The following is a 27,536-nucleotide window of genomic DNA, read 5'->3' on the forward strand; positions in this document are numbered from 1 at the left end:
AGCTCGGGACTGCCCGGCGGGGCCGCCCGCACCGCCCCCCGCCATGGCCGCAGCCCGACCGGGGGCCCCCCAGCCGCCGCCGCCGTTGCTCCCCCTGCTGCTGCTCCTGCTGCTCCCCGGCGGCCGCCGCGCTCTGGAGGGTGAGTACCGGGCGGGCGTGCCCGGCCGCTGCACCGGGGCCCGTGTGACCGCGCGCACACACATACGCACGCACCTTCCAGGGTATCCCCGGCCCACGGGCCTCCTCGGCGTCTGCTGTTGGCTCAGCTCGACTCGTCGCGCCGCGGACGCCCAGTTGTTCCCGCGGGGAGCTCGCCGCCGCAGCGCTCCCCAGCCCAGCTCCTAGTTTTCAGCCGCCCTCAGTAGGTTTCAGAGTCAACGCCCCGTGGAACCGAGCCCGTTGCGGCCGAGGCGCGGCGGCCGCGGCCGGCGGGTACTGGCAGGGAGCGGCGCCTCGTTGGATACGCGGTTCACGTTCCGAGGCTTTTCGCCACGACCGAGAGGGCTGGAATATTAATATTTATTTCAGTGGAAGCTCGCGGCGTGCCAGAACTGGCGGGGCCGTCGGAGGAGTGTCCGTGTGCCGTGTCCGGCTCCATCCCTGCCCCGGCAGGGCTCGTTGCGCCCATCGCATTAACCCCCGAAGGTCCGGCGCAGACCGCCGGGGCGAGCGGCCACGCGTGCCGCATCCATCCGCGAACCCCGCGGCTCGGCCGCCCTCTCCGGAGGGGAGAGAATGTGAGCAAAGAAGGGGGTCCCTCCCCGCGCTCTCTTGGAGTCGAATATAAAAGGCGGGTTTAATTGTCCCCACCTTGTAGGGTGAATCCCGGCCCACGGGGCAGCCCCGTCTCCTCTCGGCTTTGAGGGAGAAACGGGGGTCTTGGTTCCGCTGCCGGACCGGGAGGTCCCCAAGCGAGCGAGGCGTATCGCATCGAGGAGGAGGCGGGGGCCCGGGCAGGGTTTTGTCTCGGCACAGAGTGTGCTCGGCTTCAACCGGGGGCGGCGACGCTCCGGTGTCCGGTAACCGAACCCACCGCCTGAGAGGCGGGAAGGGAGAAACCCCGGGAAGAGAGGAGCTGCCGGTGCCCCTGCCCGGGGGGGTGGTGGCGGGGGCTCTCGCTTGCTCGGAGGCAGTTTTGGGCTCGGGCTTCCGCCGCCGTCGCCCGGCGGTGCTGGGTTTGGGCTGCGGCACCGAGGGTGGCCGTGGGAAGGAGCCCTTCCCCGCTGAGGTTTGGTGGACACGGTTCCTCCGGCTTTGGGCTTTGTCAGAAGTTTGGGGGGTGTTTGTTGCCCGCGTTTCGGTTCGTTCTTCCTCCCTGAGATTTTTTTTATTATTATTATTTTATTCTTTCAAAGGGAGAAAAAAACCCAAACAAAAAACAACCACCCAAAACCAAAAAAAAAACAACCCTAAAAGCTAGCTCTCCTTTGTACACCGTAGGAAACAGAGCTGTGGGCCTGCTTGGGCCGTGAGCTCCGGGCTGAGCGGGAGCCCCGCGGCAGGAGGGGAAGGGAGAAGCCTGCCTGCAGTCAGCCCTCTTGGATGGAGGTTCCCGGGGACCACTGCCCTGGGCAGAGCCTTGGGAGCCCTCCTTGCCAGTCGGAGGGGTGCAGGAGGATGAAGCTGTGGGCAAGGAGCTTGGCAGGGCCCCATCCGTGGTAGGCAGCCCCTCGCTCTTACCCATTAGCGGCTTGGGAACTGGGAAAGGAAAGGCAGCGGGCATCGCTTAGGGACAGTCCCTCCGGTCCCTGGGGCGGCAGGGAGCCCCGGCCTGTCCCCTGCCACCGTCTGGGGATGGAGCGGTGTGAAAAGCCGGATGAAGAGAAAATAAACAGCTCCTGCTGAGGAGTCGCTGGGTTTTCTCAGCTTCCCAAGCTCGCAGAGGGCTCAGGGGACAACACACACTACCCGAGGAGGTCAGGGCCCAGCTGGGTGCCAGCCCGATGGGACTACTTCAGGGCTGGCTGGCAGCCACCCAGCATTTTGGGGGCTGACCCCAATTCCCTTGGGATTTTCTTCTTTCCTTCCCACCACCTTCTTTTTTCTTTTTTTTTTTTTTTTCCTCCTTTTCTCTCTGTCTCTCATTTCCCCTTCGTCCTTGTCTGAGCTGGAGGGAAAGTTGCAGCTGGGCCGGGAAAGGTTTCTGCCTTGCCCAGTTTAGGAAGCTGTTGCTTGCATTGGGGTCAGTGAGCTCCTGTGCTTCTGCTGCACTGGGCATTTCTGGCGGCTAGCGATACTGCTTCCTGATGGAGACCAGCATGTTCAAGCGGTTACTGTAAATCTAGCATGCACGTTTGTTCAAATATTTTAGTGCTGATCATAAATCTGGTGTGGCCATAAATCCGCACGCGTGTCCTGCAGACAACAACGGCAGTGAGCGCTCCCCAGACCTGGCCACCTTACCGTCCCCTCCGAGGGGGCAACGGGCTGGGCTTGTGGCCAGTGCCCAGCTGGAAGGTCCAGGGGCTTTGGGGCTGGACGGCACTGGTCATTCCCAGGGGTTTGGCGGGGAGTTGGGTTTCTTTACAAGGCCCCACGAGGGTGGAGGGGAAAAGCCGTGCTCGGCAGCAGCTCAGTGAGGGCTTTGTGCTGCCGAGGAGAAAATGGTTTCTCTCCAGATCCTGTAAGTGCGCTGGGTCTGTTTGAAGTCACAATGTGTTTTTCTTCTCTGGTTCAGCAGTCCCCAGGCCGGCTGCAGAAGGAATGCTCTATCCGGGGGCAACAGCGGATCCTTTCTCCAGTGCAGGGGTTGGAGCCGAGGAGTTTGTCCCAGTGGGGCTGTGGGAGCAGAGGCCCTGTGGGCAGCAGACACGATGAAACGGCGTAGGGATGTGCTTTGTGCAAGGCTCCTGCCAGCCATCCGGAGATAAAACCCTAGGCTTCAAAACATCCGCCCGAGGGAGTGTGGATAGCCACAGTCTCGATCTGCCCATTGCCACAGGGGTGCAGGTGGGCTGGGACTGGGACCTGCTTTCCCCAGGATCTGTGCTCCCAAGCAGCTCCTGCCCTGAGCAGCCTCTCTGGGCACGGGACTGCATTTAAAGTTGGGGTTTCCCACGTACTCCCCCACAAACGCCGTGCAGAGGGACCGCATTGCTGCATGTAGCCCTGAGCCAACTTGGGTTCTAGTGAAATACCCAAACTCCCCTGAAGCAGGAGGATTTCAAGGGGGGATTTTTCTCCGCTGGCCTCTCCCGTTGGCAGCTTCCGAACCCCAGCCAGGCGTTATGCAGGCTGACCACACTCTTCTCTGCACCAGCAAGCCCCTGCTTAATTGACCCCTGTACTGGAACTGCCAGGTATTTTCTTGGCAGGAGATTTGCTTTCCGTTTAATTACTTTTCACTGAAATGGCATGTTTCTCAGCCGGGTGATGGGGGGAAGCTAGCCCTGCTGTTTTATTGATGCTTGGGGTAGGGCTGTGAGGGAAAGCAGGTCCTGGGGCTCCGCAGTGCTTGCTGGATTCATTAAATCTCCCATTCCTTGCTAAAAGCTCTGCTTGATGAAGCCCGCCCCGTCCATGCTCCCAAGGCGGGGAGAAGAAGGGCTTTCCTTTGTGTCAGGCGGAGCATGCAGAGAGCCGGGGAAGACACAAAACTTGAAGCATTGGTCTGTTTGCAGGCCTGCGTTTCTCACCCACCCAGTATACAGCTCAGCCGGCAAGGCTGCGGGGCTGTGCCCATCCAACCCTCGCAATTGGGAATAGCGGCTTCTGGTTTTTACGGAATGACCCGAAACTCGTTGTTTTGTTGTGATGACTTACTGCAAGAGACATTTGGGGAAACCAGTTTGTTGCATTTTCTTTCCGTGAGCCGTTTGCTGCTGCCACTGGAGCAGGGGAGCTTGGGGTTTAATTAAAGCAGCCCGAGCAATCTGAATCACAGACTTGCATGTTTTTTAAATTGTAGCTGTTCCTGTTGTGCTGAGTCAAACTGGTTTGTCGGGATTGAGCGTCTCCGCCTGGGAGCCGCGCTGGGGGAAGGGTGCCGAGGCGGCCCTGGGGTCGGGATCCCCATTCCTGGCTGGCAGAGGTGGTGGGGTGGGTGCCAGCCTCCCCCTGAGGAGAACCCCGGGAAAGGGGGACTACCCCTGTGGGCTGCGGTGGAGCCGGTGGCCACCATCACCCTGAGCTTCTCTGGGGTTGAAGCCGTAACAAGTTGACGTCTCTTCTGGAACAGGCGTGTTCCCAAGCACACCATCTGGGGGACAGTGGGGATGGGGGTGTCCCGCCATGCCCAGGAAGCTCCTTGCAGTAGCATGGGGCCAAGCTGCCATCCTGAAGGCCCGTTGCACTGGCACTCCCGTTTGATTCCGTGTTTGGGTGTTTTGTTGCATTTTTGTTGTTGCTGCTCGGGCTGGGGTGGAGCTGGTGGCAGGGCACGGCCATCCCCCGCTGGAGCTGAGCCCCATGCAGGCTCGGTGTGGAGTCCAACAGGAGCCATGCAGCAGGGTGGATGGGCAGCCTGCCTGTGGCAGGCCAGTCCTGGTGTTGGTGAGACCTCGGCCTCTCATGGCTTCAGCATCTTGGAGCCCTCATGGGGCTGAGCTTAAGAGCGGGAATGTGTCCCTTTGCCACAGAGCCGCCATTTTCAAAGGCGCTGCAGCCCTCCCTCAGTGCAGCTGAACCCTCCGGCCCATGCTCCTAGGGCCGGCTTTGCACGGCTGCCCCTCTGAAGAGGGAAGGGAGCCATCTTAGGAAGAGGCAGGAGTGCAGCAGCCAGGCTGGGTGCAGGCCCCGTGGCCATTCTCCATGGCGCGGGGGTCCCGGGGAAGGGCTGTGTGGTGTGGCTGCCGTGGGGGCCCTTGCGTTTTATTTTTGCCCGTTGCTAAGCTCCGTGCTGCCGGGGCCTGGCGTTTCGCACGCATGTGGCAAGAGCTGTTGACAAACACCTGTTTCCCAGCCCCCTCCCCAGGAATGCCCGGGGGCCCCACTGGGGCTGCGGTGCCGGAGGGGGGGCAGCAGGGACACCCCTGTGTGGGGAGCCCTCCCCTGGGGCTTTCCTGGCCCATGGCAGCTGCAGGGGGATTTGGGGCTCCCTGTTCCTCTCCGAGGTGTGGCTGTTCATGCAGGGCTGCTGAAACCCGTCCCTGTTCCCCCCCGCACACACACAACCAGTCCTGCTTGTCCCTTGGGTGCTCTGACGCCTGCCTGGCAAGGGCTGGGGCGCTGGAGGGACCCCGTGGGGAGGGGGTGTTCGGCGGGCGCGCACGCACACGCGGCGTGCTATCCAAGGCCTTTTTTTTATTAATGAGAAAAATGTGCAGGGCTTGAACGATCGCCAGGAACAGATTTATTCTAGTTCCCCAGAAATTAAACTGAAATGAAGGAGCGAGTCAGCCCGGCCCGGCACCCCCTCCTGACTCTGTGCTTGTTTTAACTCTGGAAGAATCTGACTTTGGGGGTGGGGGAGGTGGTGAAGGAGGGGGGGATATTTGGGTTTAAGCAGTTCCAGATGGGCTTGGTGCTCGAGGAGAGACAAGGAAGCGAGCGTAGTGCAGCGCGGAGATTTGGGTAACTGCCCCAGGCAGGAGAGAGGAGGGAGATGTTGGCAGAAAGTCTTGCTCCGCGCTGCCGGGATGGGATGGAGCTTGGCAGCCGAGCCACCCAGTCTGTGGGGCGAACCTTTGGATGTGCAGCGAGTAACCTTGTTTGGGGAGGGGGTGGCGTCTTCTTTGTTTTGAAATATCATTACTCCTTGCCTGGGCTCTTTCCAAAAGCACAACCTGGAAAAAAAATGGAGCTGGAGTGGGGAGAGAGGGGCCCTTTGGACGTCAGCCTGCTGCAAACGGTTGCCCTGTGGAGGCAGGCCTGCAGCACCGACAGCGTCCCCTTCCTTCCCCCAGGGACTCTGGGGCTCTGTATCCACCCATGCCACCCCAGCTCAGCCTGGTGGCCCTATGGGGACACCTGCCCCATGAAGCCACAGCCACAGGGCAATGGGGCTGTGGAGGGAGGTGGCAGAAGCGTCCCCATCATAGCAGGGCCTGGAAGCAAAGGTGGCTTTGCGGGACAATTTGCTGCCTACGTCCTGGTTGATGGCATTCACGGCTCAAACAGGTCTGGCATCTCTCAATCAGATGAGTTATTTCTGTGGCAGTGGAGGGCAGCTGCGTAGCCATTCCTGCTGGGGACAGTGACCTATAAATCTCTCCTGCCTGCTGGCCATAGAGCTCCTGCCTGCCCCTTCCCATGGGCCGGGCAAGGACATGCCCACCCCGAGTGGGCCGCAGTTGTTCTGAGGTTGGCAGTGTGTCTGGCAGCGGGCAGGGCTGAGAGGCTGTCCATGGGATCTGTCCGTTCCCGTTGCCCACAGCCTGGCAGAGCGAAAGCGGCTTTTCCCTTTGGGCGAGCTGAAGCAGCAAGCACCAGGGCGCATCCACCACGTGGGCAGGGATGGCAGCTCTTCCCTGGCCGAGCTGACCCTGGTGTGGCACACCGGGCTCTGACATCCGAAATCCCCATGGTATTAATAGAACAGTAATTGCAGTGCAGGGCTGGACTCGGGCAGCTGGCTCATGTCCTCTTCCAGCATCAGCACGGCCTTTCTGTGAGAGCGGGACCTGGCAGGGCTCAGGCAGCAGGCTGCACGTGTCCTTGGCATGCGATTGCAAGGCAGGAGCCTGCCATCCTGCAAAAGCCCCAGGCCCCAAATACTGTGCTTTGGAGGGGAGTGCACAGAGCATGGGTGCCCGCGGGGGCTGGAGCCTGGCTTGGCATGTCCCTGTGCACAGAATGGCAGAAATCTGTCCTCCCCGGCTCAACCCAGTGCATGACCGGGAGGAAATGAGCGCTTGTCCCTCCCCGCATCCCAGGCGCTGCCACTTGATCTGCTTTTTGCAAAGCTGGCACCTGTCCTCTCTCACATGCTTCAGTCTGTCTCGCGGCCATCAGGAAACAGCTCCTGGTGAGGAGCACGCAGCCGGAAAACCCTCTTCAGCCAGTTAGCGGCCAGCGGGTGGGCGATGGGGCAGGGCTGGATGGAGGGGGAGCGCTCCCTGCCCCCTCAATCCCACATGCCAGGCAGCTCCTGGTCATCCTTGAGCTGGATCTAGCCCATACGGAAGTGCAGGGTCGGATGAGGAGACTGCGAGTGAGATGCAGCCAACTGATGGTTCAGACCTATGGGGCTGTATCCCCATGTGAGGTTGTTGTATCCTGGTGTGGGAGTGGGATTGGGAAATGGAGGATGCATCCTTGTAGCATCATTAGAATTGGCATCTCTGGCTGTGCAGGGAGCTTATTGTAGTGCCAGCCAGACCAGGATCGGCCCCAGTGCTGGGACCAGTGGTGCTGTCCATCCTTGGCCAGGCTCTCTGGGGCCTGCCCTGTGCGTGCATGTGTGGTGTGTGTGAAGGGGCCTTAATCTCAGTTGGGGCCTCTGGGCCCTGCCATAATGCAGAAATAATGAGTCTATTATTAAGTGCCCACAGTACTTCTTCACTCTGCTGGCTCAACTCCAGCAGCAGGCAGAACCTGCCCCGCTTGAAGTGGATGTGTCATCATTTGCCTCAGCAAATCCAGTCCCCTTTGATGATGGGCCAAACGCCCTTGGCATGAAGGGCCACAGCTGTGATACAGGCCCCTTTTTTTTTTTCTTTCTTCCTCCCCTTCTCTCTTCCCTTTGTTCCCAGTTCACTGCCAAGCCGCCGGCTCACCCCACACCTGGGGCCAGGGCACATTGGTGGGCATGGGTGGCCCGAGCTCTGCATACCCCTGGAGAGGATGGGCTGTGGGGCTGCTGTCCCTCACTTGGCGCTGGGGAGCAGCAGACGCTCCGCACGGAGCAAGAGCGGGTTCCCAGCGTGGGCAGCAGTAGGGAGTGCTCAGCCCTTCCCTGGGGCTGAACCGCGCTGCCCGCACCGACAGCCGCGACGGTGGGACCCGCGCGGCCCCCGGCCTTGCACCAGCCTCTGAGGCAGCCCGGTGTGCGGGAGGGCTCCCCGGAAAGCCGGGATTCACCGGGCAGGACGAGGGCTCGGGCTGTGGGGAATGCCGGCAGTGCTGCCAGCCCCGTCCCTGCAGAGGGAGCTGGCAGACAGCGTCTGCCGTCACCTTCGCCAGGATCCCAAATCCCGTGCCTGGCACCCAAGCCACGGGTACTCCCGGCCCACCCTGGGTGCTGCCTCCCTCCCTCCCTCCCTCCCTGGTTGCAGTCTTCCTCACTGCTCTTCCTGGCTCTCGGCTGCATCAGCAAGAGCCTCCCTGCAGTGCAGTTTGGGCATGAGGGGCCAAAATCTCCCAGTATGTTCCGAATCTGAAGCTGCTCTCTGTGGAGTGCCCCATCACGGTGCACCTGCGCTGCCGTGGGCTGAGTGGGATAGGAGTGCTTTCCCCTTGCAGGCAGCATGTGGATTCCCCTGGCCTTGGAGCCGGGCCATCCCCTGCCTGGGAGGAGGATGGCCACGGGGTTTAGATGGGGTCAGAGAGGGAAGGTCCATCCTGGAGGAGGAGGGATCCGAGTGCTTGGCACGCTCCAGGAAAATACGTTGCAGGGTCTCCCAGACCTGACACGCACGCAGGGCGCTATGTGTGGCTCAGCTTTTGTGTACGGGAAACACTCGTCAGCGGGAAAAGTGCAACCTCAGGTTCTCTCCCACAGGCAGCTCTTTGTTCCCAGATAAAGGACCTTACACCAAAGGCCCTTTGTGCCGCTGCTCAGAACGGTGCTGGGATTAATTGTACCGATAGGTGCTTGAATGGAGAGTGCGCAAGGCCGCTCACTCCTGCTGTAATTATCTTCAAAACTGAGGAGGAAATTAAAATATGTGGGGAGATGCCCCTTTTGGTGGCTTTTTGACTAGCAGGCAGTCACCAGGATTCAGAGTGCATCCCTAAACACGGTGCCTTTCCTTCCAGAGGAGCACAGCACAGCAGCAAGGGGGAGAAGCATCCAGCACTGCCCTGAGCAGCCCCACAGCAGAAGACATCCTGGGGAAAATGGCCTAGCCATCAATGCTGCCTACGGGAGCCCAGCTTGGGGCAAGTGGCCCATCGGCTGGGCCGCACTCTGAGCTCCTGCAGACGTGGTGCCATGGGTGCATAGCTCCCGGAGAGCATGGGCACATTGCAGAACAGGTTCCTCTGTTTGTGGCAAGACTGCGTGGGTGTCTTTGCTAACTTTCCTCCATTGCCTTCTTTCAGGATGCTCTGGACTTGCGCGAGCTGCCTTCTCCTCATCGGGGCAAGGAGCTGGCGTCCTACGTTGCCAGCGCATCCTGATAAAAGCCGGCAGATCCCATGTTCAAAGGCGAGAGCATTCAAATCAGAGCCAGTTGGTGGAGATGATTGAGTCTTCCCCAATGGCTTCATCTTGAAAGAATTTTGATTTCTTTTCTTCCCCCCATCTCTTTTCTGGCTCAGCCATCGCTGCTGCGCGCGTCTGCCGCTCAGCAGCGCGAGACCGGCTCTCTGGGCCTCTTAGGGGGGGAGTTCAAACGTTTTTGCTGGCCTGAGACTGTGCATGCCGCATTCCTGAGCCCCTGCACGGGGAGGAAGAGGTCTCCAGCTCCAGATGGGTCCCCGCCAGGGCTTCAAACACCCAGTGAACTGCTGGGGACTCTGGAAATGATGGGAGGACTGCTGGTGGGGGACCACTGGTCTTTGCAGCTCAGGGTGTGCCTGGGAGGAGATTTTGCAGGGTAGGGAGGAGGCAGCCAGAGCAATGCACACAGCTCTGCCCAAGGAACGAGTTTTTTTCCCTGCCCTGGGATCCCCCTCTGCCATGGAAATCCTGCTTTTATACGGGGTTGACTATGACCTGCTGCACTTGCTGAGCGCGTCCCTTTCTTTTGTCCAGCTGAAGGTAAGGAGAGGACAACTCCCCAGCAATGCAGACAATGATAAAGCAAGCCTTAGGGTGACTTCCCCAAGCTGGCGAAATTGGGAGCCAATTTCCCATTGACTAATGGGACCAGGATCTTGCTGTGGCGCTCAGGATTGAGGTGGCTTTGACTCACTGCTTAGGCAGCCCTGACACTGTTCACGTCCCTCTGAAGCACCTGCAAACCTGAACTGAGCTGGGAAACCACCAGTGCTGCTGCTAAGCCCAGCTCTGGCGCTGTGTGCCAGAGGGAAAGAGCAGCTGGTGCTGCTGAACCCCTGAAACCCAGTGCTTGCTCATCTCCCCATGCATTTTCATGGAGGGCCAGCACTTAGGAAACCCAGAAAGGACACGGGTTTGATGCTGGGCTGTCATGAGGTCTCTGCGGTAGCTTTAAGGGCAAAGAGCGGTTTCTGTGGCTCGGCTCAGCTCAGCTCAGCGTGCTGCTGCAGGCCACGGGATCACGCAGCACCGCAGCCTGCAGGGCTGTCCGCCTGCGACCTTCACAGTGAGAGGCTGTGAGGGGCTGGGGAACGCCACTGACCTCACCTGGCCCCACTCGCTCCCAAGGCTGCAGGAAACCCCTGTGCCCTCCATGCTCAGCCATTTCCTTTAGCTGAATTGCTCAGTGGTTTTATGATTTCCCCTCCCCGCTCTCTCTGTGTGGTTTACGTGGCTCTTGCGCCAGCAGTCAGCTTGGCTCTGTCAGGTTTTTTCCCTCCACTGCTGGTCAGATGGTAGATGCTGCCAAATTAGGATGCAGGCAGCAAGCCTCCTGTCCAAGCCATGTCTCTGCCCTGGGCCAGCACTGGTGGGGAAGGGAGCTGCCGGAGGGCATGGCTGCCCATGTGTCCTGTCTTGGGGCTGGGCCAGTATGTCAACGGCTGCCTTCATGGGGCCTGCTGGCATGCAGGGGAGTTCCCACACACCCTGTTAGGTTTGGGGAGCAAAGCTCCCCACGTGGTCAGGTCCAGCCCAGCTCTGCTGCAGCTGGCCATGGGATCCTTGTGTTGCCTTGCTCATGGGCACACCCTGCCACCCAGATCCCCATCAGGTCCCTGGTGTGACTCACTGCAGCAGCCACTCACCCACACCAGCCCTGAGCACCCAGTGCATCCCTTCCCTGCTCCTCCTGCTGGGTCCAGCCCCACTGCAGCCTGTGCCGGGAGCAGGACCTGTGCAGGGTCTCTGTGCGGGACTTGGCAGCCCGGTGTGCTGTGAGTGCCGAGCACGCGCTTGGCTCTGCTGCCGGCACGGCATGATGGGGCCCAGCACAGCACCAATGTGCCCTTATTAGGGCAGCTGGGGCTGTGCCTGTCCCTCAGAGAGGTGTGGGTGGCCCTGCTCCACAACCTGCTTCCCTATGGTCCCTGGAAGTCACCCCGGTGCTGGAGTCTGGGGAGCACAGCAGCATTGCGGGGAGGTCTTATGGTCATGCGAGCCCATGCCGGCCATTGGCAGATGATGCTGTGGGGAACAGGAGGGGAGAGGGATGGTGGTTTACTGCGTCCCCTGGACAGGCAGTATTTGGGACCGGGCAGAGGCTGCCCCTTGGGTGCCCAGCACTATCCTGCACATCCTGTGCCCCAGTCCTCATGATGTCCTCATTGTGAGTGCCCTGCATTACCTGCTCGGTGGAGGGCTTCTTCTTTCTCTCCCTTTGTTTTTGCAGATATCCCTAGTTTGTGTTCTTGAGAAACAGCAAATAACCACTGCCCAATAACCACCTATGCGCTCTTCCTATTTGCAAACAATAGCTGGTGTTAGTTTGTCCTTCCTGTCATAGGTGCTGCCTCCCTGGCCCTCTCCTGGCTTAGGAGCTGGCATCATGAGGGGTTTTCCTCACTGTCCGCAGTGCCATGGCTGCTGCCAGTGCCACCAGCCTGCAATGTGCTTGTGTTTGCTCCAGGTGAAGGGCCTGGGTGAGAGGCAGACTTGCCAGCCAGGCTGGGATCCTGGCAAACAGCAAGGCATATCGGGGAGCCCACGTATCCCCAGATGGGCTTGTTTATCTGTCCTGCGGTGGCACTCACAGCCCATGCTCCTGGCCTGCCTGTGGGTGCTGGCACAAGGGCTGCTGATGGGTCTCCCGGGGCTGGGACAAAGGAGGAAGGTGTTTATCTCCAGCCAGGCTTCATCCAAAACCCAGTATTTCCTTCCTCCTCCATGCTTCCTCCCTGGCTGGGCCAGCGTGTGGTTTTCCTGGGGTGGAAGGAAAGAATCTGAAACTGCCTCTCGCTCCTGGGGCTGAGCCGTGGTGCCTGGCACAGCTGAGCTGCCCCAGCACATCCTGTGCCCCAGCTATGGAGATAGAGCAGCTCTCAGCCGCTAAAGAGCTGTGGCTGCCTGCCCTGCATCTCAGGGCTGGGTGGGCTGAGGGATGGACTGATGGACAGCCCTTGAGCTGTGCAGAGTCTGGGATGAGGCCATCCTGGCAGCCCAGGAAGGGGGTGCCTTCAGCAGGGAGGCATTTTGGAGCTGTTGCTGGGCCCTGCTTGGGGTAGGCACCAAAGTCCCTCTGAGCACATTGAGGTCTCCAGGGTCTGTTTCTCAGCTCTGCCATTTACATCCCCCTTGCCCCAAAAACCCCTAGGCGGGAGAGAGTGGTGCGTGTTCCCCTCCAAACAGTCTGTGGGCCACCCCTGGAGCAGGGGTCACCGAACAGCAGCCCACAGAGTGGCCACTGGCACTGGAGCGCATTGTTGTCCTCTATCCTTGTATTTCATTCCCGGTTTTGTGCACGGTGCTTGCGCGGAGCCATGCGGCTCTGCCCAGGATTAGCGACAGCTGCCTGCAATTGCAGCTCTTCCCAGACAAGCGTCTCGCTCCCCCAAGGCTGGGGCTGGGGCTGTTTGGGGAATGCTGCCGGGGTGGTTTGTCTTGTAGTCTGCTCCAGGAATGTTGGCCAGACGGTCAAATTCTTCTCCCCTCTTGTAAAATGAGTGATGTGGGGCGTCTCTGGGAGAGCAGCCTGCCAGTCCCTCCTCCTCTGGATAAACCTGCCTGGCCCGCACCGCCCTGTCATGGGAACGGGCCCTTTCAACCCCAGCCACAGTAAATACAGGCCCTGCCAAAGCAGAGGGGGAGGGCGCAGACAGGGGTGCCTGGTCTCATCCCCCCAAGCTGGCCAGGAGGCATGGCATTGCACTGGTGGCTGGGGTGGCACCCCGTCCCTGTCCCCACCTGCCCAGCTCCTCGTCATGCTGCTTCCCTGCGCCGGCGCAGCTCCCCGGGGACGCCTCGCTCTTCCTGTTCTCCTGACGGGAGGAGAAAAATCTGGAGCCTGTCTGTGCCGCTCCCCCTCCTCCCACCATGTCTCACCCCCCAAGTTGCTGTTTTTCACAGAAATGTCAGGCTCGGCTCTCCTCTCCCCCACTCGTCCTGGGTTTTTTCCATCTAATTTTGGCTTTCATCTCCAATTACTTCTTTCTCTCCTCCCTCTCTCTCCAGAGACCCTGATGGACACGAAGTGGGTGACCTCTGAGTTGGCATGGACAACTCATCCGGAGACAGGGGTAAGTCTGGAGCCAGCCCCAGTCCTGACCTCCAAGGGGCACGGCCGGACCTAGCCTCACAGGAATCAGGGCTGCTCGACAGCACCTTTGCAGAGCTGGCTGCATCTTCCCTTTTCCCTCCATCCTCTCATCTCATGTAACCATCTCCTCTGACCCTGTGCTGGCAGAGTGTGAGCACTGTGGTCCCTGGCCCAGGTTGCTGTTTGTCACCTTGGTGACTAGGAGGGCTGGGACTGGTGATGATGCAGCTGCTGCTCTTCCCTGTTACCTGTTGCCTGTTCCCCCCGACCCCACACCATTCGCAGTGTGTCCATGGCACTTACCTCCCCAGCTGAGGGTCTAACCTGCTCCTCTCTCACTCGCAGTGGGAAGAAGTCAGCGGTTACGACGAGGCCATGAACCCCATCCGCACGTACCAGGTGTGCAACGTGCGGGAGGCCAACCAGAACAACTGGCTTCGCACCAAATTCATCCAGCGCCAGGACGTCCAGCGTGTCTACGTGGAGCTGAAGTTCACCGTGCGGGACTGTAACAGCATCCCCAACATCCCCGGCTCCTGCAAAGAGACCTTCAACCTCTTCTATTATGAGTCGGATACGGATTCTGCCTCTGCAAACAGCCCTTTCTGGATGGAGAACCCCTATATCAAAGTGGATACAATTGCCCCAGATGAGAGCTTCTCCAAGCTGGAGTCTGGCCGTGTGAACACCAAGGTGCGCAGTTTTGGCCCCCTCTCAAAGAATGGCTTTTACCTTGCCTTCCAAGACCTGGGAGCCTGCATGTCTCTTATTTCCGTCCGGGCTTTCTACAAGAAATGCTCCAACACCATTGCTGGCTTTGCTATCTTCCCGGAGACTTTAACGGGAGCTGAGCCCACTTCTCTGGTCATCGCACCAGGCACCTGCATCCCCAACGCGGTGGAGGTGTCTGTACCACTGAAGCTGTACTGCAATGGCGATGGCGAGTGGATGGTACCCGTGGGAGCGTGTACATGTGCCGCTGGATATGAGCCAACCATGAAGGATACCCAGTGCCAAGGTACATGTGTGGCAGAGTGGCCATGGCTCTTGTCTCCATGAATGTGTTGATGTGGAAGAGGCAGTTTTGCGTTGAGCTTAGTCCGTTTTCAGAGGCTTGGGAGCTGGGCAGGTTGCCCGAGGAGGGAGCAGGGTGGTATCTCAGAGGACTAGTCTGCAGTTTGACTCAGCATCTGCAAGCCTTAAAGCCTTTGTGGTCTGGATTAGCAGTGTCTGCTGTGATGCACTGGATAGTATCCCCCAGTGCTATCCTCTGAGGGATGCATCTCCTCACCAGGAGTCGCAGCTCAAGGCATGGTCCTCAGCAGGGATCCAGCCCCTGAGCGTTACTGAAAGCTCCTTCTCGCTCCTGCTGATGTTCTCAGTGTCTCCCCTCTCTCCTTCCTGTGGTGCTCATGGCTGGGGCAAGTGATTGTTCCTGGCAAGCATGATTTCATGCTGCTTGTGTGGAAGCGTTCAGAAATGCCGGTGGTGAGCAGGGCCCCACTGCACTGGCTTCGGGAGAAACCATGGGGGTGCATGTTCTCCTGCCAGTACTGAGGGCTTGCTGTGGGGAGGGTGGTGAGGGAACAAAACACGGCGGCCAAAGCTCCCTGTCCCTGCTCGGAGGGCAGGGAAGAGCATCTTACACATGGAAGTGTTTGGGATGTAGAGGTATCCTGGGCAGCAGGATAGTCCTGTGCAGGTACTGCAGCTGCCATGCTCTCCCATAGTGGCTTTGGTGTTCCTGTTTCACCCCAGGTTGGGTGTGTTGGTAAGAAAAAATCTGCCCAGGTGGATGTTGCTCTCCCTTGGGATGATTCTTGTCCTTGGAAGCGGTCTCTGGTACACAGGACCCTGGCCTGCGGTGGCTGGGGTTTGGGGCGAAAAGGTCACTGCTCCCCATGGCTGGAGGTGTTGCACAGGGAGCTGGACACTGGCTGCGTCCCCAGTTTTGGATGCCTTGTGTTTGCTGATGACGGGATGCTTGGCGCCAGCCCTTTGCTCTTGGCAGGGGCGATGTGATTTGTGATGGCCCATAACGTGGGTCTTGGGCCAGGCTGGCCTCTCCATTCGCTTTGGGAGCAGTGTAGCTATTGGCCATGCCACTGCGGTTGGCTGGGGAGAGCTCAGAAGGACCAGAGACTCCAGCACCATCAATGCCAACACAACCCCAGCTTGGGTGCTGTGGCCCACTGCATCAGTCTTGTGAGCAGCCTGCCTGGCTCTACCAGTGCCAAGCATCCACTGCTGGGTGAAGAGCCCACACTTAAGCGTGTGCTGGGTGTATGCTCCTGGAGAGCTGTTTTTCTTCTTGCTTGGACTGGGCAATCTTAGACCGTACAGGGTGTGGGAGGTTTGGGCACAAGGTGACAGTTTCCAGCAAGCATCCGGTCTGTGCTGAGCAGGGGCATCCCAAGGTAGGACAAAGAGCTTGTACTGAGCTCGGCATTGTTGCAGCCCGGGGCAAGGTCCCCTCTCCACATCACCCCAGATGGGCAGACACCCACACAGCAGCTCTCCCAGTGCCTTTGATATCCCCTGCCAGGCCCCAGCTTCTTCCCCAGCGTGCAGGGAAGCCACACTGAGCTGTGGGCACGTCTCCATCCGGCAGCCTGCCTTCTCGCTGGGCAGAAGCGGTGGTGTCCTCACGTTTCTCTGGGAAAGTTGCGCCGCGCCTGTAGGATCAGATTTTCCGCCATGTGATCGTGTGTTTTAAGTGGAAACAGCTGAAGAAGGGCTGGGAGAAGCTGGAGCTGCAGCTCCCTTTTCTGCTCTTGGCTGGAAGTTCCCTTTCCCCGCTTCGGCAGCCCAGCACCGCCGAGAAGGCGCTCAGCCCCCGCGGCGTGGGGAGCAGTGCGGATGCAGCCCCGTGGAGCTGGGGTTTCGGCACTCAGCCCCGGGGAGCCCGCCAGGGCTTCACCATGCAGGCGAGGAGCACTTCTGAGTGCCAGATGGCATTTTAATAAATAACAATACCCAGTTACTGCTTAGATGGGATAAGCCCTGTTGTAAATCTCTCCCTTTCCCGAGACTTTGAGTGGCCTTTGAAGATCTCCTCCTCCTCCTCTTTATCTCCATCCAGAGCCAGGATTAGGCCTTGCATTCAGACCTGTTACAATGCAGCTTGTATCCCGGTCCCTCGGGAGCCGAGGGCTCATCCCGCCCGGCTGAAGGCAGTTCCTTTGGCATGCTTTGTAATGCGATACGCCGGGCTGGTATCTGGCGCTCTAGTCCTGAGTTGCCACAGCATTGATTTGGCATCTCATTCTCAGCCTCATTATCTTTATTTAATTAGCACACGGCCCTTCTGGGGGTTGTGCTGCTTCCCACAGGCTCCCTGCCACGCAGAGCTGCAGAGGCGGCTCTTGCAGGATGAAGAGGAGCTGCTGAGCAGGGAGGGGGATGAAGGCTCCTGCATGCCTCCGCAGGCAGGGGTGCCCTGCTTTCACCCCCTGTAGCCCCCGGGGTTCAGTGTTTCTGCAGCCCCATCCCTCCTCCTTTTGGTTTGCAAGCACCCAAACCACTGGGGGGATTTGGCGTCAGGGTGCTCCCCGTGTCGCACAGGTAGGTGATGGGAGTTTCCTTTGAATAGTGCGGGGCTCCTGGCACAGAGCAAGTCAGCGTGCGGCACCTCCCCGAAAATGCCCCCGGGCATGTGCTCCCCATGCCAAATTCACCAGGGTTTGCACCCCTCGTGTTACAGGCTTCACCCAAAGACAGAAAGATTTGGGGTCGGGCAGGTTTCCATGCCAGCACTAGCAGCAAGCCCACTCCTCACATCGGGATCAGTACCATGGAGGGTCCTACAGAGGAGCCATGGCGCCCCCAGAGCCTACCCCCTGCTCGGGAAGGGGACTGAGACTCTCTCCTTGGACCCATTTCTCAGCCTTTTTGACATCCCTTTTCTGATGGCACCAGGCACTGCGTGTTTGGGTGCTGTCAGTAGGTGATAGCAGGTCAGGCTGAGGCCAAAACCTGATTTTTTTTCAGAAATAAATTTCCCGTGTAATCAGTGACTAATGGAAACATCACCCTGTATTAAAAGAAAAAAAATGCCAAGCAAGCATTACACTTGCCAACTGTTTGCAGCTTTGCGTTGCAACACGGGCTTGCTGCATGAAACCCAGGAAGTGAAACTGCTTGCTATTAATTGCCCGGGCTCCCAGATCAAAGGCAGCTCAGCAGCACAGGCAGCAGAGAGCTGCCGGTTTACAGCCCAGCAGTTCCACAATGGGTTACTTGTAACACAGTCGAGGAAATACGCCCCTGCCGTCCTGCCTGTGACCTGCTGTGGCTCCAGAGGCAGCTTGCCTTATTGAATTTCTCCCCCAACCCTTTTTTTTCTTTTTTTTAAATAAAATGGTTTCCCGCCTGCTCTTTGGATGCCACTGTTCAACCCCCCGGGGCTCTTCCCCTTCCCTCCCCTTCACATTTATTCCATTCGCTTTTGGACTGCGCTAGTGTGAAATATTTCTACCCAAAGGGTGATTATTTTTTTCATTGTTTTTTCTTTTTTCTAAATCAAGTGCCTTTTAAGAGAGACTCAAACCCAGAGTTACCACCTCGGTTGTAGCTGGGCTGTTACTTCCACAGCTCTAATCCATCTGCAGCCGCTTACGAAAGTGGGAAGGGAGCGAGCTGTGCAGGTTCATAAAGCACAGATCGTCCCAGGCAAACTCGATTGCTGCCTTTAAAGAAATTACAGGGTTGCTGGACAAAGGGATGTGATCGGTTTAATTTATCTAGGCTCAAGCGAGGCGTTCTGCTTCGGTCCTACAAGGAGAGAAATAGCTGGAAGGATGCTGCTTGGCCTGGAATAGCATTGTGTGGATGGGAAAGCAGGCAAGACCTGAAACAGGGTAGTCTGGGGCTGGTATTTCCCAATATGCTGTGGGCTATCCCTTGCTTCCTCCCTTTCCCAAGGGAGGGCACTCTGAAATTTTGGGGATGCATGCAGGGTTCGTTGCTGCTTGCCCACATCCCATGCAATGATGGAGGCTGCCTATGGGATGAGTCACTGCTCACTGCTGCTTCCAGGAGGTGTTTTTGTCGGCTCCCTCCCTTGGACTTTATTCACCGGGGTGGAGATTGTTTTGGGACGAGTGCTCTCATCTTCCCCCAGCCCTGTGCTGCAGTTGTGTGAGGCAGGCTCAGGCCCCAGAGGTGGGCAGTGGTGGGTGCCATGCCGTGCTGGGTGGGTGGTGCCCTGTAGAGGGTGCAGGGGCAGTTTTGCAGCAGCCCCTGGGCTCTGTTACTGCCCCTCTCCCTCCCACACCGTGCACAAATCCCCTCCGCAGCTCATCCCCACTGTGAGGCCAGGCTACATCTCCCTCCTGTCAAACCAGCAGCTCCTCCTCAGGCTGGGCAGCTCTGCTTTGCTTCCCTGACCTGTTATCCTGTGGCTGTCAGTGACTGTCATGTTCTCCCCAGAGGTGACCACAGCCTGGCACCAGGAGATGTGATCTGTGTGCCAAGGTTCAGGGTTGTTATTTTATTTGAGGACACTTCAGCAGGAAAAGTGCTTATGCAAACCTCTCAGTAGGGAGAAGGGAGCCTGGCTCCCCAGCTCCGGCTGGATGGAGTCACGTTCCTGCTCTGGAGCTCCCAGGCTCATTCCCCGGTATGCCGGCCAAGACAGTGGTTGTTGTACAGGCAGTTTCTTGCAGAGAAGAGATGACACAGCGGCTTATCCACTGGGGACCTGGGATCAGCTTTCAGCTCAGTTACAGCCTTCAAACGTGGCGGCTGATAGCTGTCATGCTGCCACCAAGGTCTTTATGCTCTGATTTATTAAGCAGAGTTGGAAACTTCAACACCGGAGTGCATCTGGGCCTCTCTCCTCCTGCTCGTCTCTTGCTTAACAGGGCTGAGGCATGGATCATCCCCATCCTGCCACAGTGGCACGAGAGTGTGAAGAAATTACTCTTATCCCTTGTCTCTGCATTGGGCACTCCTGTGCAATGGCAAGGAGCTGCCCAAGGATGGCTCTGCCTGTCCTCCCTGCACAGGAGGTAACTGTTCCCTCCATGCCCATAACCCACCAGGCTGGTGCCAGGTGGCCCTAGGCACCAAGTGCCATCATCCCTCCTGCATCCTTTGCAGGGAGCCTAGCTGTCCTCAACTGCCATTCCATGCTTGGGCTGTCGGCTTCACACAAGCTCTGGTGGCTCCAGCTTCGCTCTCCCCCTAACAAGCCTGTTATTTCAGGGGGTTTTGTCCCTAATGGATCTGGGCTCCTGTCCATAACCGAAGCATGTTTGGCAGCTTTCTGAGCCCAGAATGTTCTTGTCCAAGAGGTTTCAGTCATCCCTCATTCCTCAGCAATCTGGTTCCTTATGTGTGAATCTGCATCCACCCAGTTTGAACCGCCTGGGACTCCGGCTGGGGTGCGTTTGCCTGTGCTGAGGCTGCTCCGCTACCTCTGGCCATCTGCTGTCCATGTCTTTGCTTTTTGTGGTGGTGAGGGTAGCCTGGGCTGAGGGTTGGGAGCCCTGAATGGGCTGGTCAGGAGCTTCCATTGCTCAGAGATGAGCAGGTCTGTGCACTCCTTTGCCCTCCAGCCTGCGCAGTTGAGATGGGCTAAGCTTTCATTCCCAAAGGGAAGGCCCAGAGGCTGGGTGAACTCAGGTGAAGGAGCCGGAGCGAGCCGAGCCGTGTGGTTGGTCCTGTTTTGACCAAAGAGGAGTCTCCTTGCCTGGAGGCTCGCACCCTGGAAGCTGGAAGCGGCTCCTGCTGCCCATCCATGCAGGGGAGCTAGAGAGCACAGGGTGCGCAGGTCCCCTGCTTGGCCTACCCCCATCATGGGGCTGCTCACACGTCCCCTGGCACCCCGGAGCTGTGTGTGGATGCTTGTGGAGCCGGCCCGGCAGCGTGTGACTCAGTGCTCCACACCCCACACGTGGGGCTGCAACCAGCCGGAAAACTTCCACGGAGAGTGCCTCATAGCAGGAAACTTCCGCTTGCCACAGCCTGGTGAAGCACCAGGAAACATCCACCTGTTTACAGGGTGATGTGGGACAGGCACGGGAGGTGGGACTGGGCTGCCAGGAGGGTTGTGTGCCCTCAGGAGCTGCCCTAACCCCGGGAGAGTGAGGAGGATGCTCCTTCCTTTGGGACCATCAATCCCGATGCTGCCCCACCTGTGGTAAACAGAGTGATGTTTGGTAAACAGATGTGTGGTAAACAGAGCCGGCACCAGGAGGTCACTTGCCACTTCATCCAGCTGCAAACTCAGAGCACAGGATGCTCTTCCAGGGGCAGCATTGCGATAAATCAGGCTATTTCGAGTCATGTGTTGTGTTCCTGAGCCCACTGTGGTCCTTGGCTCAAGTGCTGTTAATCCTTTCACGTGGCCCTCATTACAACCAAACAACCCCTGGTGCCAACCAGGAAGGGTCCCAGGACTTGTGGCTCCTTAAAGGACCCTGATCGGAAGTGAGCGTAGGAGGTGGCAGCAGTGCTGAAGCAGCTCTTTAGCCAAGGACCTGCAGGAATGTTTTAATCTCGCTTAGTGCTCCACTTGAGCAGGCCTCAGGAGGTGCCACCACCTCCGGGCTCAGAAGTGGCTGAAGAGCCTGAGGCAGAAAGTTTGGGGCTGAGTGGCTGCATTTTGGGCCGTAGAGGCCTCTTGCAGGGGCTGCTACAGGCAGTGCTGAGGGGTCCTTTCCTTCCCAGCCGTATTTCCACAGATCACTGGCCCTATGGAGGGTGCTGTGTCTGGGAGCCAGAAGGGGAAGTGCAGTGAAGAAACAAAACTGAGGATGTGCTTTCCTGGCAGGACCTGCCTTGCTCCCTGTAGTGCTGGTGGCAGCCAGCTCTTCACATCTCCAGCTGCCCTGGTTCTGATGCTGGAGCAGAGCATCTCTGGGGTAGAGCTGTGTGTGTGCTAGTGGGTGCCCCTGCCTAGTGTCAGCAGCCTGCTCTCACCCACTTGGCCCCAGCCAGGGGCCCTGCATCCCTGGGCTTGGCAGATGGCATTGGGAAGGCTTGTAGGTGGTCTGTGTACCTCAAGCCTCTGATCAGAGATTTGGCAGGGCAGTGGGGAAGGGTCTGCCCAGCTTTGGGAAGGAGGTTGAGGCATGTTTTCTGAGTGCATTTTATAACTCAAGCCTATTTTCCCTTCCTCCAGCATGTGGCCCGGGAACCTTCAAGTCTAAGCAGGGGGAAGGTCCCTGCTCTCCCTGCCCTCCCAACAGCCGGACCACCTCAGGAGCAGCAACAGTCTGCACTTGTCGAAACGGCTTTTTCCGGGCAGACACAGACCCCGCAGACAGTGCCTGCACCAGTGAGTCCTGCCTGGGGCGAGGAGGGGAGGCGAGGGCTGCTGTGGAGGCGATGGGAGTCCGCAGCTGGTGTGCGGGGAGTGTGCTGTGTTCACACCAGAGGTGAGCTGGGCATGGGGCCGCACCATCCCTGACCTCCACGCTCTCCCCACAGGTGTCCCCTCTGCCCCCCGCAACGTCATCTCCAATGTGAACGAGACATCGCTGGTGCTGGAGTGGAGCGAGCCGCGGGACACGGGCGGGCGGGACGACCTGCTCTACAATGTCATCTGCAAGAAGTGCAGTGTGGAGCGGCACCTCTGCACCCGCTGTGACGACAACGTGGAGTTCGTGCCGCGCCAGCTTGGCCTCACCGAGCGTCGCATCTACATCAGCAATCTGATGGCCCACACCCAGTACACCTTCGAGATCCAAGCTGTGAACGGCATCTCCAGCAAGAGCCCCTACCTTCCCCATTTCGCCTCTGTCAACATCACCACCAACCAGGCAGGTCAGTGCTGCTGCTGGAGAGTGGGGGCTGGCTCTCTGCTGCAGAGCGGAGCAGGGATTTCTTGCTGACAGCCTTGGAGGCTGCAGTCCTTTGTGCTGCTGTGTTACTGGCTCCTCGCGCCTGCATCTAATCCCCTGGGTAAATTGTCCTCTCCATTTAACGCGTGTCCCTGGAGGAGATGAGATCAGAATGCATGCAAGCAGAGAAGGGCAGTGCTGGCAGATGCTCCAGAGAGCTCTGGATCTCCTAGACCTACCCCAGAGATGTTGTGCCTGCTGCGAAGGGAGGAGGAAGGAAATGAGATTTCTCCCCTGTGGGCCTGGGAAGACTCAGCACCAGCCCAAACCTTCACAGCCAGCCAAGTGCTTTGCCGTTCCCTGCTTCCTCCCACTCTGGCCCAGCTCCAGCATGCTGATAATCTCCAGCCACCACGCTCTGATCTGATTTCACGGGTCTCGTCAGTGGGGTGGAGTGTGGAGCTCCTGGCAAATGGAGGAGGGGGGGAGCCCCAGGTTGGGCTCACTTCCCCAGGACAGTTTGCAGCTAGGCATGGGGTGAAGTGTTACCTCTGTGCTAATTCTGAGGCTCCCCTTGGTCCCTTATCATCTTAGGTGTGCAAGATTTTGATACCGCAGCTCTCTATGGAGACCTGTGGGAGGCTAGTCTCAAAGCTTTTCCATGCCTTTCCAGCAAGGTTATCTGAGCAGGTCCCAGGCAGAGACTCACCCATGACAATGCGGGATGGTGGAGGTGGTTAGTCTAGCACAGATGGCTCATTCCTTCTCTGCCCTCTTTCCTAGCCCCTTCTGCTGTGCCTACGATGCACCTGCACAGCAGCACCGGGAGCAGCATGACACTGTCATGGACTCCCCCGGAGAGGCCCAATGGCATCATTCTTGACTACGAGATCAAGTACTCAGAGAAGGTAAAGCAGAAGGCAGAGTAGCCTTATCCCTCCTCCAGCCCTTCTGGCTGGTCATCAGCACCATGGCAAAAGTGGTCCCTGCAGAGGTGGTGCATGGGGGATGTGGAAGCCAGCAGAGGGGGGATTGTGTCCTAGAGGTGACATCCACGTGTCTCCCCTACAGCAAGGCCAGAGTGATGGCATTGCCAACACAGTCACCAGCCAGAAGAACTCAGTACGGCTGGACGGGCTGAAGGCCAATGCTCGGTACATGGTGCAGGTCCGGGCACGCACAGTGGCTGGATACGGCCGCTACAGCCTCCCCACGGAGTTTCAGACAACTGCAGAGGATGGTAGGTACCAGGACTGGGCTGCCTCTGTCCCCCATCTGTAGTATGCATGCACCCTCTCCAGCTTGACACTGATTCCTGCCTCTCCTTCATCAGGCTCCACCAGCAAGACTTTCCAGGAGCTTCCTCTGATTGTGGGTTCAGCCACTGCGGGACTGTTATTCGTCATCGTTGTAGTGATCATCGCTATCGTCTGCTTCAGGTACCGGCTTTGCAGGGAGGAGGGAGTTCAGAGCTGGATTTCGGGGTTGCTCATATCTGCCCCAGAGCTTTCCTCCTTGCCTGTGGATAGAGCTCTGGCAGCTCCAGTCTGAGAGTGAAGGACTGGACCTGTCGCATAGGACCAGAGCAGAGGTCCTGTGGGAGGATTGTGCATCACTGCTTCCCCAGCAGCTCCTGCCATCCTCGCTCAGCACAACTAGGCCATCTTCTCCCATTGCACCTCAGGCAGAGGGATGGCTCTGCTCACAGGCTGTTGGAGGGGAAGCTCTCTGGCATAAGCTGTCTGTGCTGGGATTTGCAAGCTGGTAGTGAATGTCTTTGCCCCATCAGGAAAGGGATGGTTACTGAACACCTCCTCTCGTCTCCTTTGGGCAGGAAGCAACGCAACAGCACGGACCCTGAGTACACAGAAAAGCTGCAGCAATACGGTGAGTGTGAGAGCCCAGCAATGGGCTCTGCCTCCCCTGTCCCAAATCTTCCTCCCTCTCAGTTCCTGTTCCGTGCGCAAGCAAAGGGGCAAGCTTTGCTAGCCATGGCCTGGGAGGGGTGGGCTGACAGCCAGCCAGGTTGGCTTGGCATCTGTCACCCTTGTTGTGTCCCTTCTGGTGATGATTCCTCTGCCCTTGCAGTCACCCCTGGGATGAAGGTCTACATTGACCCCTTCACCTACGAGGACCCCAATGAAGCCGTCCGGGAATTTGCCAAAGAGATTGACATCTCTTGTGTCAAAATCGAGGAGGTCATTGGAGCAGGCAAGTCCCGGGGCTGTGCACAGCAGTGCTGAGACTGCCGCCTCACCCTGCTGCATGGCTCACTGTGCCACCCCTTTTTCCCCATCCCACTGCAGGGGAGTTCGGCGAGGTGTGCCGTGGGCGCCTGAAGCTGCCCGGCCGCCGCGAGATCTTTGTGGCCATCAAGACGCTGAAGGTGGGCTACACGGAGCGGCAGCGACGGGACTTCCTGAGCGAGGCCAGCATCATGGGCCAGTTCGACCACCCCAACATCATCCACCTGGAGGGTGTGGTGACCAAGAGCCGCCCTGTCATGATCATCACAGAGTTCATGGAGAACTGTGCACTCGACTCCTTCCTCCGGGTGAGCATCCATTCCCTCCTGCCCCAGCTGGGGGCTGCAGCTCCAAGGCCTCCTTCTCCATCCCTCTGCATTGTCATGCTGATATCCCCAGAGCTAAGTTGTGCATAGACACCATGGCATGGGGAAGAGGGGGGCTGTAGGAAGGATGAAGGTGGTGGTAGCACATTGGCATCCTCCCCCAGTCCATCTGGGGTGTTGAAAACCCTTTTGATCTCTCCTATGGCAGCTGAATGACGGGCAGTTCACAGTCATCCAGCTGGTGGGAATGCTGCGAGGCATTGCCGCCGGCATGAAGTACCTTTCGGAGATGAACTACGTGCACCGGGATCTGGCTGCCCGCAACATACTGGTCAACAGCAACTTGGTCTGCAAAGTGTCTGACTTTGGGCTCTCCCGCTTCCTGGAGGATGATCCGGCTGACCCCACCTACACCAGCTCCCTGGTATGGGACACTCATGGGGATCCACTGATCTGGGAAGAGGGGGAGACACCTCAGGTATGTGCTAAATAATGGAGCTGTGTATCCGTGCAGGGAGGCAAGATCCCAATCAGATGGACGGCTCCTGAGGCCATTGCCTACCGCAAATTCACTTCAGCCAGCGACGTGTGGAGCTACGGCATCGTCATGTGGGAAGTGATGTCCTACGGGGAGCGACCCTACTGGGACATGTCCAACCAGGACGTAAGTGTTCCCTGGGGAGCTGGGAGCTGTGGGCTGCCCATGGGAGCCCAGGTAGCTCACAGCCTGCCTCTGCATGTCTCTCCACAGGTGATCAACGCAGTGGAGCAGGATTACCGCCTGCCACCCCCCATGGACTGCCCCACAGCACTGCACCAGCTGATGCTGGACTGCTGGGTGCGGGACCGCAACCTGCGGCCCAAGTTTGCACAGATCGTCAACACGCTGGACAAGCTCATCCGCAACGCTGCCAGCCTGAAAGTCATCGCCAGCGTCCAGTCTGGGTCAGTGGCATCCCTGCCTCCAGCCCAGGGAAAGCTGGAGGGGTTGGGACTAGAGATTTGGGAGGGCAGGGATACACTTCCAGTTCCACCTCTCTGTCTCCTGCTCCCTGTGACCTGTGGCTCTCTTGCCCTTTAGCATCTCCCAGCCGCTCCTAGACCGCACCGTCCCAGATTACACCACCTTTACCACTGTGGGAGACTGGCTGGACGCCATCAAAATGGGACGGTACAAGGAGAACTTTGTCAATGCCGGCTTTGCCTCCTTTGACCTGGTGGCGCAGATGACTGCAGAGTAAGTCCCTGCTTGTGGAGGAGGGATAAGGCTGGGGCTGGGGCTGCTGCACATTGTCCCTAGCCTCTCCGGCAGCCAGCTCCTCCAGCCTTAGTGTGTGGAGAGCTGAGTTGTGCATGGAGTTTTCCCAAGTGAGAGAAGCTTTGGGATTCAGCATGCAGTCCGCCTGTGGTGTCAGAGAGACAGTGGAACTTGGCAGAGGGCTGTAATGAAGATGGATAGGGGTCCCTTGGCAGTAGCTAAATGGGGCAGGGCCACGTGCTGGTATAGCTGCTGGCAGGAGCTGAATCTTTACCTTCTGCTTGCAGAGACCTGCTGAGGATAGGGGTGACACTAGCAGGGCACCAGAAGAAGATCCTGAGCAGCATTCAGGACATGAGGCTGCAGATGAACCAGACGCTCCCGGTGCAGGTTTGACCACAGGGGACTCTGCATTGGAACGGACCGAGGGAACCTGCCAACCAGGTTCAGTTTGCGGTGCAGCCCGGCTTCCCGTTTCCCCCTTCACATGGCACTCCTCTGCCTCGGACGGTCACCTGGGACAGAACGGGATGGGCCGCCCTTCCTTGGATCGGAGGCACTCGTGCCGAGAGGGAGCCCAGCTTTTCGTCCCGTGTCCTGGAGCGGCGAGGCAGCAACGCATCTTCATATTGAAGATGGATTATGGGACAGAGATGGCACATCCCGCTTCCCGCCCTGTCTCGGTGCTCATCAGTTTGAAGAGTTGTTCTGCTTCTTGGATTTCTTTTCACCCCATTTCCCCCCCCAAGTCCTCACTTCCCTCCCTGAGGCCACAGACTGTTGACCTGTCCTCTGAGTCCATCAAACACATCCGAAGCCTTCCCTAACTCTGGTCCCCATGTGGAAGCAGCCGGGGGAGGCCGAGCCAGCAACAGGGCTGGGGCAATTTGCCCCAGACAATCACTCCTCTCCTCCAGCCCTGGTGGCCCCTCTGCCCAAGGGTCTGCACTGGAACGTGTCCGAAGGGAAGGCTTTGCTCCCTTTCTTGGCTTTGCACGCCAGAACCTGAACCTGATTTACTATGCAGGGAGTTAGGCAAAAAAAAAAAAGCAAAAAGAAAAAAAAAAAGAGATATATTAAAAAAAAAAGAGGGAGCAGAAAGGGGAGGGAGGGGACGAGGAGCCCGGCTCCACACCTCTTACCCTCTCGGTTCTTCTGGCCGGCTCTGGACTGCAGAGCGAGGCCATCAGCACGTTTGCACAGGGACCCTCCGCCCCGGGACCGACCAACGGCAGCCGCGCTCCCCCAAGGGGCCGCAGAGTGGGGCTGGGGCGGGGGCTGCGCTGGGGGGCCGAGGCCTGGCCTCCTGCAGCCTCCTCTTTTATGCAGAAGGAGCGGGAGCCGCCGGCGCGGCCGCCCCACTCCTGACACACGCTGTGATTGCTGCCAAAAGACTCACTCACCTTTCCCTGAGGATTCACTGCAGCCCGGTTCCTCCAAGCTGAGGGAGAGACTCCCAGCGTGCCTGAGTGTGCGTGAGTGTGTGCATGCGTGCGTGCGTGTGTGCTGGCCGGCAGGACTGTGTGAGGCAATGGGCAGAATAAAGGCAATAAGAATTTTA

General features: G+C 58.6%; 1 protein-coding gene across 2 annotated transcripts; it reads left to right on the forward strand.

Annotated features, from left to right (window-relative positions):
- On the forward strand, window positions 1-27,536 carry EPHB3 (EPH receptor B3). 2 transcript variants are annotated; one of them, XM_061355435.1, is made up of 16 exons: window positions 1-140; window positions 13,272-13,336; window positions 13,702-14,374; window positions 21,485-21,640; window positions 21,793-22,128; window positions 22,929-23,053; window positions 23,217-23,385; window positions 23,479-23,584; window positions 23,935-24,032; window positions 24,234-24,356; window positions 24,452-24,699; window positions 24,926-25,141; window positions 25,232-25,381; window positions 25,469-25,662; window positions 25,799-25,954; window positions 26,263-27,536. In XM_061355435.1, the coding sequence occupies exons 1-16, from the start codon at window positions 44-46 to the stop codon at window positions 26,369-26,371; spliced, it is 3,021 nt and encodes a 1,006-aa protein (XP_061211419.1). In that variant the 5' UTR covers window positions 1-43; the 3' UTR covers window positions 26,372-27,536. The 2 variants fall into 2 exon arrangements, with proteins under 2 accessions (XP_061211419.1, XP_061211420.1); XM_061355436.1 differs by having other exon boundaries at window positions 23,980-24,032.

Source organism: Neopsephotus bourkii, unplaced genomic scaffold (assembly GCF_033783945.1).
Source record: "Neopsephotus bourkii isolate Nb327-2 ecotype Australia unplaced genomic scaffold, CSIRO-AGI_Nbou_v1 NB_801, whole genome shotgun sequence".
Taxonomy (NCBI): Eukaryota; Metazoa; Chordata; class Aves; order Psittaciformes; family Psittacidae; genus Neopsephotus; species Neopsephotus bourkii.